The 16,582-nt window shown below is 34.3% G+C and overlaps 1 protein-coding gene across 1 annotated transcript in view; it reads left to right on the top strand.

Moving 5' to 3' along the window:
- Positions 1-15,767, top strand: part of EDIL3 (EGF like repeats and discoidin domains 3) — a 389,125-nt gene extending 373,358 nt beyond the window's left edge. The window contains exon 11 of the mRNA XM_054578566.1: positions 15,093-15,767. Within this exon, the coding sequence (XP_054434541.1) occupies positions 15,093-15,242 (150 nt within the window). The 3' untranslated portion in view covers positions 15,243-15,767. The remainder of the gene's footprint in view (positions 1-15,092) is intronic.
- The last annotated feature ends 815 nt before the right edge of the window (positions 15,768-16,582 follow it).

The raw sequence follows: 16,582 nt of genomic DNA, 5'->3' as shown, positions 1-16,582 counted from the left end.
ACCCTTCCAGAACTTTCATAAGAATTACAATTTACTTTAGTATTTTATTTTTTGACAAAATTCCACATTAAATTTTTCATAATTGAACATGTGATGATAATATCTTATCACAGTCCCTACATTCTAACTTTTTATCTTTCTAGTCCACAATATGCATTTTCTAACATTTAACCAACTTTTATATTTCTCTACAATGTGAATTCAGATACATTTTTTTGTTTGAAAGTCAAACGTTCCTTTGCTCTGATGAAAGTGACATTTGTTTTATACTTTTGGAACTGTTTTTTACTGCAGTTAGCAGGAAAATTGCAAAATTTGACAGACACTTTTAGTATTTAATTTTTAAGGTTATAAGCCAAAGTAAAAACAATAATAAATTTCAGGAAAAGTATTTATATGGAAAAATTAGAAATTAAGAAGGATTTTTCATCCAGTATTTTAGTCATAGCATCGTGATGTTTAAATAAACCTGAACTCACACCATGGGAGTTTTCTTCCTTGGGGGCGTGGGGGAAGCAGCTAATATTTTATTTTGTTTTTCTCCCTAAGAAATTATCCAGGATTTTTTAAAGTATAAGTCAAAAAATATAACTTTATTCCAGATTCTTTATAAAAGAAAATCCAAAACAGCATTTCTAATAAGATTTTGTTGGACCTTAAAGATTAATGATATATATTTATCAAGAACAATCTACAACACCCTGTTGCACTCTCTAATTCAGTGATTACCAGAGTCTTCAGATCATAACATTCATGCAAGAGGTTGTTAAGAAATACATATTTCTGGGCACTGCTTCTGATTCTAGGGAGCTAGGAACCTAAATGTTTACAGAGACCACAGCTTATTTGAATAATAAGCACATAAGATTACTCTAATTGACACCAAAACCAAAGTTAAGTTTTTCAAATTACGTGTAATTTTGTATTTTTCTAATTCAAAATGGAATATATGTTATTCTTTAGGACTTTTCTTGATCTCTAATTTGCCAATAGAAGTCAATATGAATCCATGTCTCCAAAAGTAAGTTTATATTTTAATAAGCCTGCAAATTGTCTTATCAACAGGAGGAGGTAAACACATATTAACTTTAAACAAATTTTAAATATAAATGAAAGATTTAAGTAGTTAGGAACACAGATTATTCAATTCAATCATGTGTTCAGCAGGCAGCTATTGTCTGCTCTATGCCAGGTTTATGGGGGGCAAATCTCAGTATGCAGGGTGGCTCTAGGAACTTCCAATCTAATGAAGGGCTCAAGGAAGTTGGGAGAAATTTATTTTTCAGCCAGCTTATTTTGAAGAATCAAAATGTAACCTACTCAGTGTATTATCTGATAAGAAACTGTAGGAAAGAAATAGAACATAGGTTATGTCCATTTCATAGAAGTCCATGAGTCTTCCATGGTGAAAGAGTTCCTGGTGTTTCTCCACTTCCTATCTTTTCTCAACAATGATGTGAAGATGAGAAGCAGCAATGTAACAGTTCTTAATAAACCTCCTTAACCTGTATTTTAAGATATATTCAAATTCGATAGTAATTACAGATGCCACAGAGCATCCTGCCATTCCTGCTGAGGCTGGCGCCCTCGATTAGTTGAAATTAAATTTGAATATTGGAAGCCTGCAAAGTCCAGCTCCTCAGTGAGGCAGGCTGAATGAGAGGTCAGTCCAGAGTCAATAGCCATGCTGTTTTTTCAAAGTTTGATCTGGCTCAGAAACTTAAAACCTGAAGAATTGCTTTGGAAGAAAACAAATTGAAATCTTCAGTGGCAATCAGTGAGCAGGATGCTTGTACAAGGAAAAGGAGTGAATTATTTTCTCAGGGCGAGAGAGCCACATGATTCTGAGCAGCAGAATTAAGAAAGGATTCTCACCATCTTGCGTGGAGACCATTAATTTCATACACTCGGTGTCCTGTTACTGTCTTCTAACCAGGCAGGGGGGTAAAGAAAAGAAGCTGCTTCTCTGAAAGCAATTTTCAATAACTAATTGACTAAACAAAACACTCAAATTCAAAAATAGCAAGCGAGCTGTTCCCTTATTTGATGGAGATTTATTTGTAGCCACAGTAGAGTACTCACTTAGGTATTTGGTGAGTGACTGAATTAGAGCTAAGTTAAGGAGACAACAATATAGTTTCAGAGTTTTCTTAAAATAAGGACAGTCTTATTTAAATAAACATCAACTGGTATCAACTGTTATTTGGAATTTTATCTGGTTTCTTTCTAGGCAGTCATTCAGTATTATGGGGCCTGACTAGGATATGGTTGGTGTAAAGAATGGAAATTGCATACATTTTCATAAATGTGGGTGTTATTTTCAAACTCAGGACACAACCTGAGAATACTGTTAATTTGACCTGAAATGTAATAATGAACTCATCCCTTTTCATTTTAAATGACAAGGTGGAGCTAAAGTAGATTTACAGATGTTTGTATGGAAACTAATACAATGACTAATAAATAACAATGTAATGATAAACCCTGTGTTCCGCACACCCACAACCGTAAACCTACTTTTGCCCCAACCTGTATATTAAATTAGATTGTCCTGCCCAGGAGTGGAGAGAGAGAGAAATAACACCTAATGTCCTGATTCCAGTTTTAATGCAGTAGAAACTATATGAAATCAAAAGATTTTAAAGGAGTGTTCTCTGAGGAGGTAATGTAGTTCATTAAGACTGAGTGGAAGTCTGCTAACATGCAGAGACAAACTAGTGAAAACATGTAGATTAAGAAGCTCTGTTATTTCATAATTACATAGTATATCAACTACAAAACTCAGGGAAATCCTATAATTCCTTATTTAGCATTTATAATTCAAGCTTTTGCCAAAAATAGAATGTCATCTGTAAATTTTGCTAAGGTCTCTTAGCAAGTCACAATGTCAGGAAATATCCCAGTATAGAATTGACATACCAAAGTCAAAAGTTGTTTGCAGCTTTAGATCTGCCTATTGAATGGAGAAAGGATAACCACATTGAAAAAATTGAGATTTGGAAAGCAACATATTGTCATTAGTGAGTAGTGTGATAGCAGTTGCTAAGGGACGCAAGAAACAGCATGATGGAGACGCGTCAGAATCATTTGTGGAGGAGGGGCTTGGGGGGAGCAACAAAGCAGAAGACTGGATTCAGCTTCAGAGGTAAATAGGCAGGACTGCATTCATTTTCATGTTTAACATGAACTCCAAATACCCTGCCTCCTAAAGATGTTTGTTCCTGAACCAAGGGTCAAAAAGGATGTGAAAACAGGAAAGGAAGAGAGGAACAGGAAATGGGTTTATGAGAAGGAGGTGATCAGAGAGAAGATTAGTAATTTAAATAATTACAATGGAAAAATTGAGTAACTAGCTACAGGCTAGAAATAAAAGACAACCTAGAATATCAGACTGACCACAGGAACAATGAGAGGCTATTGTATGAGAAGGAGCTCATTAATTTTAAGAAGTCATTTGGTTTATTTGAAGACAGTAATAGAAAACTAGTTGTCTTTCTTCAAAAAGTGATTTTGAAGCTGCGAAGGAAAGTCTTTTTATGTTATTTTACATTCAATAATGTTAAAGATTAGCAATGTGAAATATATGGTTAATTTTGGCAATGAGGCTTTTACATTTCTTCGATGGAGTTTGAATTTTTTAACCTTCTTATTTAAAACAAAAAAAAAAACAAACAAAATCAAACTGCTTGTCTAAGTACATACCATCAGGTAGTAAGAAAAAAAGTGAACATCAAGCACAAAACCCATAAAACTCAACAATTTGGTTATGGCTTGGGAGCAAGGAGGGTGAAATAATCTCCCTGTTCTTATGACTCACATTTGGTGACAAATAACATCTCAGCACAATTGCTAGGAAACATCATTGTCAATAAATTTATGGAGAAAGGAGAAACCAATGCAGGGAAATACAAAAAGTAATGATTATGTGTTTCTTCTTTGTGTTAATTATTTAATATTCCCAAAACCCAGAACTTTATTTTCAGAAAAGTTGATAAACTACCAAAAATGTGAAACTGTTAATTTTCTACTTAACATATATTTTGCATGAATGAAAAAAATATGTTTGAAAAATACAAGGAATATGTTACATAACAGTGTTATTAAAGAAAATGTATATAAAAAATAACATTTTTATTATCGCATGTCTTATGGATTTAATTTCCCAATGTTCGATTGCTAAAAATCTTAAAATGTCTTAATTTTTGTCTTCTTAGCCATCATCATTAGAAATTAATAAATATGTCTGTATTGAAAATTCTGAATCTCACATTTATGACTGACTTACATGTCATTAGATACAATTATATAATAATAGTATTCCTCAATGTAAAAGAATACTCATTATCTTATTTATGTCATTCTTGCATTTCTCCTGTGAGGGGCCATTGAGTGTTTGCCCATCCATGACTCTATGATCCATAGTTCACCCAACTATGACCCAATGATTAAAACTGTTAACACATAAAAAATATTGATTGTTCATAAGTCCCCAGTAGAATCATCAAAAAAAAAAAAACCAAACTTTAATACACTGTTTAGAATTCAAGTATCCTATTTACTAAATGGCAGTAATGAACCCGATGAAGAACTTAGCTATTAAAAAAACAGCTAAGAAAAAATTTTAATATTTTTGTTACAAAAATTACAGAGGCCTACTATGAAAATCAGTACTTGATCAGTCTAAGTAAGACAGAAACCATGTAATTATTTTGGTTTTGAAACTATGTATTGATCATTGGCTAGAATACAGCAAAAAAACATGAACCTATTTCATTTATAAATAAATACTAAACAACTAATATTTTGACTATTTAACATAATATATTTTGAAGGTAAAAAAAACTTTCAAAAACACTAGTTTTACATGGTACACATGCCATTTTTACCATCCACCATCATATTATCATCTGCCGGATGTTGGGAAATTAAAAGTATTTACATCTTCAAAATGAATTAATATTCCATTCTTTGTTTACTTTTTCATAGTTTAAATGTGAAAAAGAATAAAAATACTTGACATACTTCCATGTTTATGAGAAACTATAACAGGATTTCTGACTCTACCACACCCTCTAAAGTGACAAATTGAGTAGTGATTCTGATATTATTTCCTTTTATTGGATTTCAAAATGAAATTGTATTAACACACATGGAATGCTCTTGAGACCCACACTTCTATTAATCCTGTTGAGGATGTTAGAAAGTTTCCAGTGTAATTTAAGACACAGAACTGGTTAGAAGATAACTTTAAAAAATAAAAGATTAATCCAGCAATTTTACCCTCATGAAAGGAAATTTTTCGCAGTTTTTCTGCAGCTGAGAACAGATGACCAAACCACAGAAGACAGAACACAGAAGTTAATTCTCTGCTTCCCTATAAAGCCAGAAACAAAATTAATTTTATGCAGATAAATGAAATGTTAAATAGGTAATAATAATTAAAGGAAGTCATTATTTTCCATTAGTGAACATGTTACATTTACATAGCAAAATAGCACTTTTAATTCTTGTTTTTAGTAGTTCACCAATACTTATAAATAACAAAGAAGCTGGCATTTCCCTCCTGATAGCAAGTATATTCAATATATCCTCAATTCATTGAAGCAAAACGGCCCATCCTTCAGCTCAGACCAAAGCAGAGTTTGTGCCTGCTCAACTCAGGGCCAGGATTCCTCATGTTCTTCACCAAGAGTTGTAGATTTAGCAAATAAAATACAGGACACCCTGTTAAATTTGAATTTCAGATAAACAATAAATAATTTTAAGTATAAGTATATCCCGTATCTTATATCTTACAACCCTGTTTCTATTAAAGATCTCCCAGACCTTCCAGCTGGGTCAAACGGCCGCCTAAGTGTACAGGGCAGGAGAGAGGAGAAAGGAGAACGCTTTCCTTCCTTACCTAGGCAAACACGCATAGACACACACCCACACACCCCATGTCAGCTCTGAGCTTCACTCTGCCCCCTCTTCACTCATCTCCTGAACCACCTTCTGCTACTCCTCAGCACCCTTTTCTTCTCAGCACCAATTTGGCTCAGAAACACGGCTGAACGCTTAAGTCACTGCTGTATTCAGACGTATGTCTCTGTACTAAGTCATTTCTGACCAAGATAGCATGAAACCCTTCAGAGATGTGGAATGACAAGAGGGTTTCTAATCTGGGGTGAGAATTATCAGACCCCAGCTTCTCCACTGCCCCATCATTTGCATATCTACTATGAAAGGGCAGAGTCAAAATAAAGATTGTTCTGATAAAATGCAAATGCCTGGTGTGATTGAGGAAATCCTGAGAGGTGAACATTAGGCCTCAATAGAGAGGCACACAGCCTTACTGTGTGCTTTCACAGAAAAAAGGAAAGGCATTTCTGCATTTCTCATGTTCAGCTAAAAAGAAAACATGAGATGGTCTTAGCCTTTAACAACTCCTGGTAATATGTCCTGGAGAAATCTTTGAAAAGGAGAGGATTTTCCAGTTCTAAATTTTCTGTTGGAATTTTTCTTATGGCAGCCAAAATCTGAGTGCTAGAAAACAGATAGTTTAAATATACTGCCACAGTTTAGAATGGCATATTTTACGTTCTAAATTTTGATAGACAATCATCCTATATGATACACTTCCTAAGATATTCTTGTGACCTAAGGAGACTTTCATCATAAAAGAACTTAAATATGGTGGTGTGTCCTACCTACTGACTCTTTTACTCTGAGCGTTCTAAATCCCAGCTAGTGTAAGAGAAGAAATATAACAGTTGACAGAGTCAGAGTCTTTTGCTTTGATTTTTCTTTGGGTTGTTTCTTAGGGTCAAGACCTAATAACAAAAGTCATGTGAATTTCTCGGTGGGGCTCCCTTCTAGGAAGCTGCTAGGTCTCTTGCTGCTTGGTGTCCAGGTGATGGTAAAAAACCACAGAAGAAATGGAGGTGGCTGTGTTGGCCCTACTCTCTTTCCTCTCTCATCTAGCTGGGTTGTATCTTAACAAATCCCTAAGTCAACTTGTAACTCTCATTCTGGACTGGGAAATTACAAATCTAACCCATGCCAACTTTTCAATAATAGAGAAGTTGATATGACTATAGAGAGTTAGCTTGCTCAATCTCAATCTCTTTGAGTCAGTTAACCCCTTCAATGTAAGATCAGAAGTTACAAGTTCTCAAAAATACTCTCAAAAGTGTGCCACTTCCTTGTCTTTCTCAACACTCCAACCCCCAGAGTACCCAGGAAAGAATGAATTTTAGAAAGAGATCACAGCTCGCTTCCCCAATTAGGAATTGTGTATGAGCCAACCAACTTTCACATCAATTACAGGAAAATGATAAAGACTGTATGACTATTTGAAAATGTTAAATGGCCTTTTATTGTCAGGGTAAAATAAAAATATGCAACATATTTGCATTTTGGCCAATTATTACAAAAATCTCCCACTGTTGCATTTTGAAGAAAAAAGAAATAAGTCTAACAGAAAAAAAAAAGTAGAGTGCAAAATGGTACAGCAAGAATTCTAAGAGAACATCTAATTTGTGGCCCAGTAAAATTTTTTTCTTGGAATGTAATCAGAGATTTATATACAGTCAGAGCATGAAGCAAAGCCAGATCAGTTCAGTGAAATGCAGCATTCCCTGAAGCCAAAGACCTGGGTTGTTTTCGTTTTGTTTTTGGGGCTTTTTTTACATAATTACAAAAGACAGCCAATTTCAGAATTACAAGAAATCTCCTTAGAGCAATAATGGGAGTAAAAATAATTTTCTAAGAGAATCTATATATTCACTTTAACGGTTGAAAACTATTCATGTGCTGGTGAGAAAAGAGTCATGGAACTTGTCCCCATGTTTTTCTTTTCACTTCCATATCAAACAAAAATGTTCTATAATTAGACCTTTGAAGTTAAATCTTTGGATAGGCAGTTTGAAAGCGTCATATAATTTCATTGAGGGAGCTTGGGAAACAAAGAAATCTCTGAAGCAACCAGGGTCCAGGCTTTTAAAAATGGCTCATGAAACAAAATATTTTGAAAGGAACACAAAAACTTGGCATCCAATATGAAATATGGTGCAGAATTATTTATATATGTCACCACACTCCTACAGCCTTCAGAAAACCTGACTGCAGTTTCTCTGAAGACTTTAAATTAATCCTCAGTAGATGACCAAAGTAACACTCCCCAAAGAATGTGTGAGCCTTTGCAGAGATGACATTAAAAAAATACAGAAGAACAAAGATGTTGAATTGTTTTGTTACTGAAATATGAAACAGAACAAGTAATACTAGTTGTTTTATATACTTATTAGATTTATGTCCATAAAAATAATTATCCAGAAAATAAACATAAGAGCAAGTAAAACAGAATAACACCTAAGAGTAGAAGATTTAGAAAGTGTACTCCAAGTCTACAATAAATAAATTTCAATAGGCTGTCATGTCAGGATTTATTGAAAGAATCAGAAAAGTTTAAGTTAATAATTTTGTCACAAGTCTGGCACTTGATATGAGGACGTTTTAGATACAATCCTTTCAGGCAATTGAGATCCCTTTTCAGACTAATCAATATTATAAATATCAAAAAGTCCTCTAACCCTTCAACATCAATTGTACATTGCAAAGTTGAGGAGTTTATAATCCCACCCTTATTTCTGACCCCAGTTGCAATTTCAGAGGTCTCTGAGACCACCTCAGATTCAACAGTTCACTAGAAGGACTTGCAGAACTCATTGAAAACTATTGTACTCATGAGAGTGGTACCTCATGAGATTTAATAGATTCAGGTAGAAATTAGCCACACATATGGGGCAGAGTCCAGAAGAGTGCCAGCTTGAGCCTTCTGTTCTCTCTCTGTGGATCCTTGGAAAGTGCTGACTTGTCTTAGCAATAATGTGTGACAATGTGAAAGAAGTATTTCCAACCAGAAAAACACCTCAGCTGTGATGTTCAGAGTCTTTATTGAGGTTCAGGCACATAGACATGGCTGAACACCTGCTTGGCTGACTTTAGTCTCCAGCCCCCCCAGCCCCCAGTAGTGAAGCTGGCCCAAAGGGCCCACCATCACTCTTACTGTTGGCATGGACTATATGATGTGGCCTAAGGCCCCTATGTAAACAAAGACACTTTTATCATACAGGACTTTCTAAGGGATTAGAGATTTTCTCCCAGAAGCAGAAGACAAAGGTCAGACCTCCCTTTGGGTAAGGTTAGTCTTTTTACTGCACACTCACCTTACACAAAGTTGTATGAAGCATACACTGCTCACTGGAATGACATGTACCTGCAGATACTATGACTAAACTAAATTTGACACACCCTGAACCATGCAGAAATTTTCATCTAGTAACAAATTGATTCAGGTGGTTATAACCTTACTTCATCCTCACCTTTGGAGGGCAGTCATGCTAATCAAGATGCTTAGTGTTGGAAGGCACTGTGACAGCTCCCCGTTCCTCTCTGCTACTGAGGATTTTGCTACAGCATTGTCAGGAGGTCCTGTAGTGACGGCTCACCCCCAACTCCTTGTGCAGACTGATGATCAGTGTAGACTCTTGTTAATACGATCTACTATCTCCAACAAAAGCCTTGGGGGTTTTTTGTTTGTTTGTTTGTTTGATGTAGATCTTAGAGTGTTATTCTTGACATGCACTATTTTCCAGGGAACATTTCCTATAATATTGGAATTTACCTGAAAACTGGTTTCTTGTTTCCTTATTACATCTGAAAGAATGTACTTATATTTAGACTAATTTTGTTACAGAGTTTCATTGGTTTAGTGGAATTGATTGTAGAGAAAAGCATCAAGAATGATATACCAGCCATTCAATCATGAAATAGTTTCAGGATGCTGGTAAATTTTCCTAGAAAATTGAATTCCCTGAAAATAGCTAAAGTCTATGTCAGCTAAAAGAATCAAACTTTGTTTTTAAACTTTTATACCCAAACTCTAACAGAAGTTTCACACATGCAAAACTGCCAATAAGAAACTCTTAATGTGATGTAGATTTATACAACTAACTAAAATGTTTTCAGACACAGTTTCCTGTACATTTTAAGAAAATAATTTTTATTTTACTTTTTTAATGAAAAGTTTTGATTCTTGACATGTTCCAAATATGGCAAAGTAGGATAGAAATTAAATTTCAACAGAGCCTAAATTAGATAGATAAATAGATAGATAGATAATCTAATCATAGAATCAGAAGAAACAGGTGTCTCTTATAAATGTTATTCAGATGGTAAATATTGTTTATCACATTTGTGCATACTCATTCTGTGGAAATTTTCATAAGATTTTAAGTCACTTAAACCATTGATTCAAGATGTAACTGAAATATTTGATGATCCAGAAATATTCAAGTAATGTTACTACTAGGTATATAAAAATGAGTTTTATGATGCTGAGTCATAAACTAATTAGTATAAGTCCTTATGTCACCCACAAAAATCAGATTTTTATACTCACATAATACATAAATGGTTACTTTATAAAACAAATACTTAAATCCTAAATTTCCACTCTTTTTTAAATAGATTATAATTTTAACTAAAAATTGCTATTTTTAAAATGTCATGAATTCAATATAATGAAATAAAATTGGGATACAGATACATTTTTACATCCACTATAAATCCATTTTGTAGTTTAAAAAATGGGAAAATCCTGGCTTAAGAGAAATTTTATGAAAAAGTTCAGAGTTTATTTAACCATAAATCAATTAACCATCATCCAAAATGCAGTATAATGGTTTTAAATCTTAGACTGCATTAATAGAAATAGTGTATCTACAACAAATCTGCACTCTTTTGAGTCATTCAGGTAAAAACTGCATACTGTGCCCAAACAAATACCACACTTTAATCAAGTTACAGTTAAACCAGAGAGAAGCCAGTGGAATGAAATCAAGATAAGTTTGAAAATTGGCTTACATGAGGAATTTTTTAAAGAACCATGAATGTTTAGCCTAGTATTAAATTTGAGTTTGAAAGGTTTGTGTTAGTTATTATTAAATGTGCCAAAGTAGTTCTGGTTTTTGTGCTTTTTTTTGTTTTTTGGAAGTTATATTTCTTTGTTCATTAAGAATATACATACCTACCCTGCTCTACTGAGGCTTACCATCAGTAGGAGGAAAGTTCCATGTCCAAAATATTACACAGGGAAGTTGGTGTTATACCTTGTCTTATAATTCTGTGTCTTCCATTGTATGGGTAGAATTAAATAAAAACAGGAATCAGAGCTAGAAAAGACTACTTTGTTCTAACTCTTTTATAGCAGTCTAGATGAAGACTTCATAGCTAACTGAAATTATATATGCTGAATAAAGAATCCTTAGCTTTTGTACTACCATGGCTCCACACACACCCTATGCTGCCTTAGAGAAATGAATTTTTATCATTGTCCTTTCTCTCTCTCTTAAGGACATCAGATCAGTATACATGTACAACCAATGAAGCCAACAGTATGTCTGACACCAATAACAAGGAAAATGCAAATGGAGAACACTGGAGAAAGCTTTATTCAACACTTTTATTTCCTTAGTGCCTGAAATCCCACATATGGTGTTAGTCTCCGCATATGGGAAGAAACATGTGAAATCTGGAAAGAGATGACCAAAAGGCCAAAGTGATGAACCTTGCTCAAGTACTGACCTGTTAGCCTTGCAGAGCTCAGGGAGACTGTACAAAAATGCTTAAACTACTCATTGTTTGGATGATGTGAACATAAATTCCAAAAGGTTAGAACAATGGGAATCTCTTTAAAACTTTTAACGAGTTAAGTTTAGGTCAAATAAAAAGAATTACATCTTCACAACCAGATGACTTGTTAATTGAGTAGTATATGGGAGAAACCCCCAAAGGATTTCTTGATATTGGAAGAGGACAGAGTCATAAGAGATGACTGCGAAGGGAAGCTGAGATAGGCCTGGCCCTCTGACTCTGTCGTAGAGGATGTTGCCTCCCTCCATGATCCTCCTGATGACATCTACCCTGGCCTTCATAGGCCATTGTCTTTAACAAAGAATGACAAATCTCACCTTACAAAAAATAGTAAATGTTGCTGGAAGCAACATTTAATTCTTTTATTTTATCAGATAATCTCTCTGCATTGAGATTTGAATTCTCACTTGAATCCGATTTGAATTTTAACTCCTGTCATAGAAGAGCTGATATTGGAAAACAAAATCCAAGATCTCAACCCCAGGAGGCAGCGGCATTTTCCCCCTCTCTTCTCTTCGGCTGTAATTGCAGAAACCTCTCCAAAGAACCTCGAGTGCCTTTTTCCTGAGGCCCCATATGTTGGGAGAGGCTAACAGACCCCCAAGCATTATCATGTTTGAGTACATCAGCAAACTTGTCATCAGCTAATTAAGTCTCCTGAAACTGAAACTTGTGCGTACTCTTTTTAAAAACTTATAAATCAAAGCCTCTATCTCACATATAATAGTTTCCCTTCTATATGGAGTTTTTTGTTCTCCATAAGCCTTTTCGGACTCGATTTCAATCAAGCAACTTACATCTCTAAAGTGTGTACGTGAGAGTACTCTTCTAGAATTCTTACAGATTTTATAAAGCTAATTAAAAATACTGAGTTTGAGTTTGTATTTTTTTTTTGCCAAGTAAAACATTGAAATAGCATTCTTCAGCAGGATCTTCCTAGTGCTAGAGACAAGAAAACAGCATATGCACCACATGTTTGCACAGCAAGTACAAGAAGTCATGCTAGAGTTTACAAATGTGTGTTTTGTGTTCTGTGCTGGGTCATTACTGAGCGAAGTCTGAAAATAAAACTATATTTTCAATACTGTTAGATCATAGTTTGGGTGATTCTAATGTAGATTTGGACTGTTTTTCTGTGGACACTGTTATTTTAAATCACCCTGCTTTATAAAACTTCATTTAATTTTTTTAATGAGCATTCAAATATTTATGACTCTTACACATCAAATCAAAATTATCCTAGCTATATGCAATTTCAGAGTTGATGTCATTTCTCTATATGTGTTCTCCATTATAAAGAGCTAAGTATTGATATAACTAATAAACCAGCTATTGCTTTGTGGGTTGATAGTTTCTTATGGAAATGTGCTGAAAACCAGAGACTTAAAATTGTTTCTTCCTGTATTCCCTTCCCGACAAGTGGAATAACACTATATTTTGGACCATCGTAGATCTTGTGATGGAAGTTAATGAATTTAAACTCTATTATTCCAAAGATATACATTAAGTTCTCTAGCAGGGCAATGAAATTGGATTTTAGATTCTACATTAAATTGTAACACCACAGCCTCAGTGAAGCATTTGAATCCAATATCATATGTCAGAGAGAATGTCAGGAAACCATAGCACGTACTCTTCTATTTTCTGCTGTTGCAATGACAACCTCTCTCAAGGTTTTGATGAGTGTTTGCTTTGTCCTCTACATGGGAGTTTTTTGCTAACAGAGACACTGTTACTTAGTAACATATTTTAATCCAGAATTAGTTCCTCTTTGACCAATGCAAGCCAGAGCATTGCTGAGGATAAAATTCCTATTAAACGGATGTGAATTCAGATATGCAAGGAGGATGAATTCTAGACTTGGCGTAGTTCAATATTCTCTTCTTCAGCAATGGTACTTGTGTTTCCCCTCATTATCTTTCCATGAAACCAGCAGAAAGATTACCCCATGTTGTCTGTTGCTTCTAAATATTAATCAGGACCATGCTGTTTAATGCTTTAGAGAAGGATAGCTTTATTTTATATTTTTTCTTTGCAGGGAAGATTTTTTTTCTATTTGGTCATGTGGGACCGAACCAGCTAATTTTAGGACATTTTTAAAACATTCCCTTTAATTCTAGGGTGTTCAAAGATATGGGCTAAATATTGTCACCTGCTGATGGAGGTTGTTTCCCCCCACCACCACGTGCTTTGGGGAAATTTTATTTTCAGGTATATCTCTTTGGCTGTAAAATCATGTTTTGATCTCAAGCAAGAAAAAAAATTATCTTCCAATTATAAAAGGCCTCATAACAGTTAAAAGGGAGATCTTGAAGAGATTTTTATTATCTTAATTGTGCCAAAACAAAAATATAAACATGAAAGTTAGAAATATTTTAATAAAAAATGTTCAGAATCTATGGGTTTAAAGTAGTAAAATCTTGACTAAATGACATAAATGCATGAATTTCCCCAGAAGTAACATATAATTCAATGGCATTCTTATTAGGGTTTCAATGTTTTGATTTCAATTTTTTTTTTCCTGAAGCAGACACTTCTCAAAATTATTATAATGGTGTCTTAGGAGAAAAATGCTCAAAAAGGTTTGAAATAAGAGTAAAGGAAAACAGTCATGCATGCCATTATCTCAGAGCATTGTAAGCCACAATAATCACAGCAGTATTGTATGGATCCAGGAATTAATAGAGAAGCCAAAAAAAAAAAGTGTAGTTCAAAACCAGCATCGATTAGATTGTCGCTCTGTTGGAGATGGATTAATCTTGTTCTCTGTGTGAGAAGTGAGCAAAAGGCTCCGTGATGGAGCCTGTTATGCTCACCAAAGAACCATGTGCTCCTCTCCATTTCCTCCTTTTCTGTTGGGCCAGGCTCAAATAATCGGTTAAAGTCAATGAGATGAATCCAGAATTGATGTTAGCTGCTTCTGTACCATTTGTTCCTTCAAATACCCTACATCATCCAACAACTCTCTCTTCCCTTGTCCCTTTGAATATAGAAGCCACGTGTTTCAGACGCTAGCAGCTTGGGTCTCTGAGTCAATTCTTAGAAGACAGTACTTCAGCAAACTGCCTAACCAACAGCACTCTGTGACAAAAGCAAGAAAGAAGTATTTGTTACATTAAATAAAACTGAGAGGCAGACAATAATGACAGAACTATATAATCCTGCGTTACACAACAAATGTTTGTCTTAACTCTTTAAATACCAGTTGACAATTTAATTTTACAATGATTATTAAAAAGAAGCTGCAATATAACAGTTTCTTTTATCAGTTATCAGATTAGTTATCAGATCTCACATTTGGGTTGAGGGGGGAAACTCCAAACAAGAAAATGATAAAGGAATTCCCAAGAAAAAGAAGGCCATGTGATTCATATTCTTCACTCTCCTTTATCTAGGTTTTCCAGGGCAATTTTGACAATGATACCCACAGAAAAAACGTCATCGACCCTCCCATCTATGCCCGGCACATACGAATCCTTCCTTGGTCCTGGTACGGGAGAATCACCCTGCGGTCGGAGCTGCTGGGCTGCACAGAGGAGGAGTGAGGAGACCCCCGCCCTACAACCCTCCTCTCTATTCCCTTCTTCGCTATCTCCATGGAATGAACTGTGCAAAATCTGTAGGAAAAAGAATGGGGTTTTCATGAAAAAGTGCTCAAATTATGGTAGGCCACTAACTGTCTTTTTAAAGAGGTCTAAGCCTGCCTTTTCAATGCTTTAATTTGATTTTCATCATTTAAATTTCTTAAGCAACATCACATTAACTGTGAATGACTTTTCTCATGGTTTTCTGACTTATTCACACTGGTTGAGAAATATTAGGTAGAGAAAGTGGCAAGGGTAAAAAATCTCATAGCTATCAAATAATAGCAAGAGTTGATAGAGCTTTTATAATCAATACTCAACCAGATCTTATAAAAGGAATACTACAATGTTAGCAATAAGTTGTTTTTTTTCCTGTAGTGACCCTACATTATCTTGTTTCCCTGTGCCTATCTAAATACTGTTAGTGTTTATAATAGAATTTTGAAGATGAATTCATAACATGGCAGTACTAATTGATATTAGTGTTCTCATTTTACTTTTATTTCTAATTAGACATTATGTGATTTTTTGGTTCTGTTTTATATTCTTTATATTGTATATTGCTTGAATGAGTTCATATTTTTTCTAATTGAGTTTTTATTATTTGCCTAAAGAGGTATCATATTTGCTTATATGTGGAACGTTTGAAAATTGGTAGATTGATCATAATTAATATCAGTAGATTGAATCTGAAATTCTATTTTTGAAGGAAGCTGTAACTGTGTAAATTCCAAATACTTCCTTTATAAAGAACCCCATATTACCATTTGGAAAAAAAGGACAAAATTGTATTATATTTCTTTAAACCAAAATTTTTGTCTTCATTTTCATGGTATTTATATGTCCTTATCTTTACGTTACCATAATAGAATGGTGAAGGCTTTGCCTGTTTAAATTTCTTTTATTTAACAAACAAAAGTTAACTTAGCACTGCATAGCTTGGCTAAGCATACTCATTATTTCTTTGTTTATCTCTGCACTTCCTGTGAAACCAGAATTTTATTAAGATTTGAAATCAGTGGTGGTTTCCCAGGAAAGCACATTATATAGTTATTTGTGAAAAGAGAAGTACTTACTAATGACAAAGTGTTAACCATTTTCAAGATGAAAATTGATTTCTGTTTATTTTGCTTCAAAGGTCCTGAAAAAACAAGCAATTATCATAACAATTTGTTATTGATAATGGAGGTTTCATTGACATGTTTCTCAAATTAAAGCTCACACTGCCTCCATAAAAGTCCTCAACATCTAATTTATAAGCTTTACAATTATTTATTTTATAAGGCTTAGACACAGAATTA

This window comes from Pteronotus mesoamericanus, unplaced genomic scaffold (genome assembly GCF_021234165.1).
Source record: "Pteronotus mesoamericanus isolate MK-2021 breed Mesoamerican mustached bat unplaced genomic scaffold, CSHL_Meso_final contig_50, whole genome shotgun sequence".
Taxonomy (NCBI): domain Eukaryota; kingdom Metazoa; phylum Chordata; class Mammalia; order Chiroptera; family Mormoopidae; genus Pteronotus; species Pteronotus mesoamericanus.
Note: the sequence above shows the minus strand (reverse complement) of the source record. Positions and strands in the feature narration are given on the sequence as shown.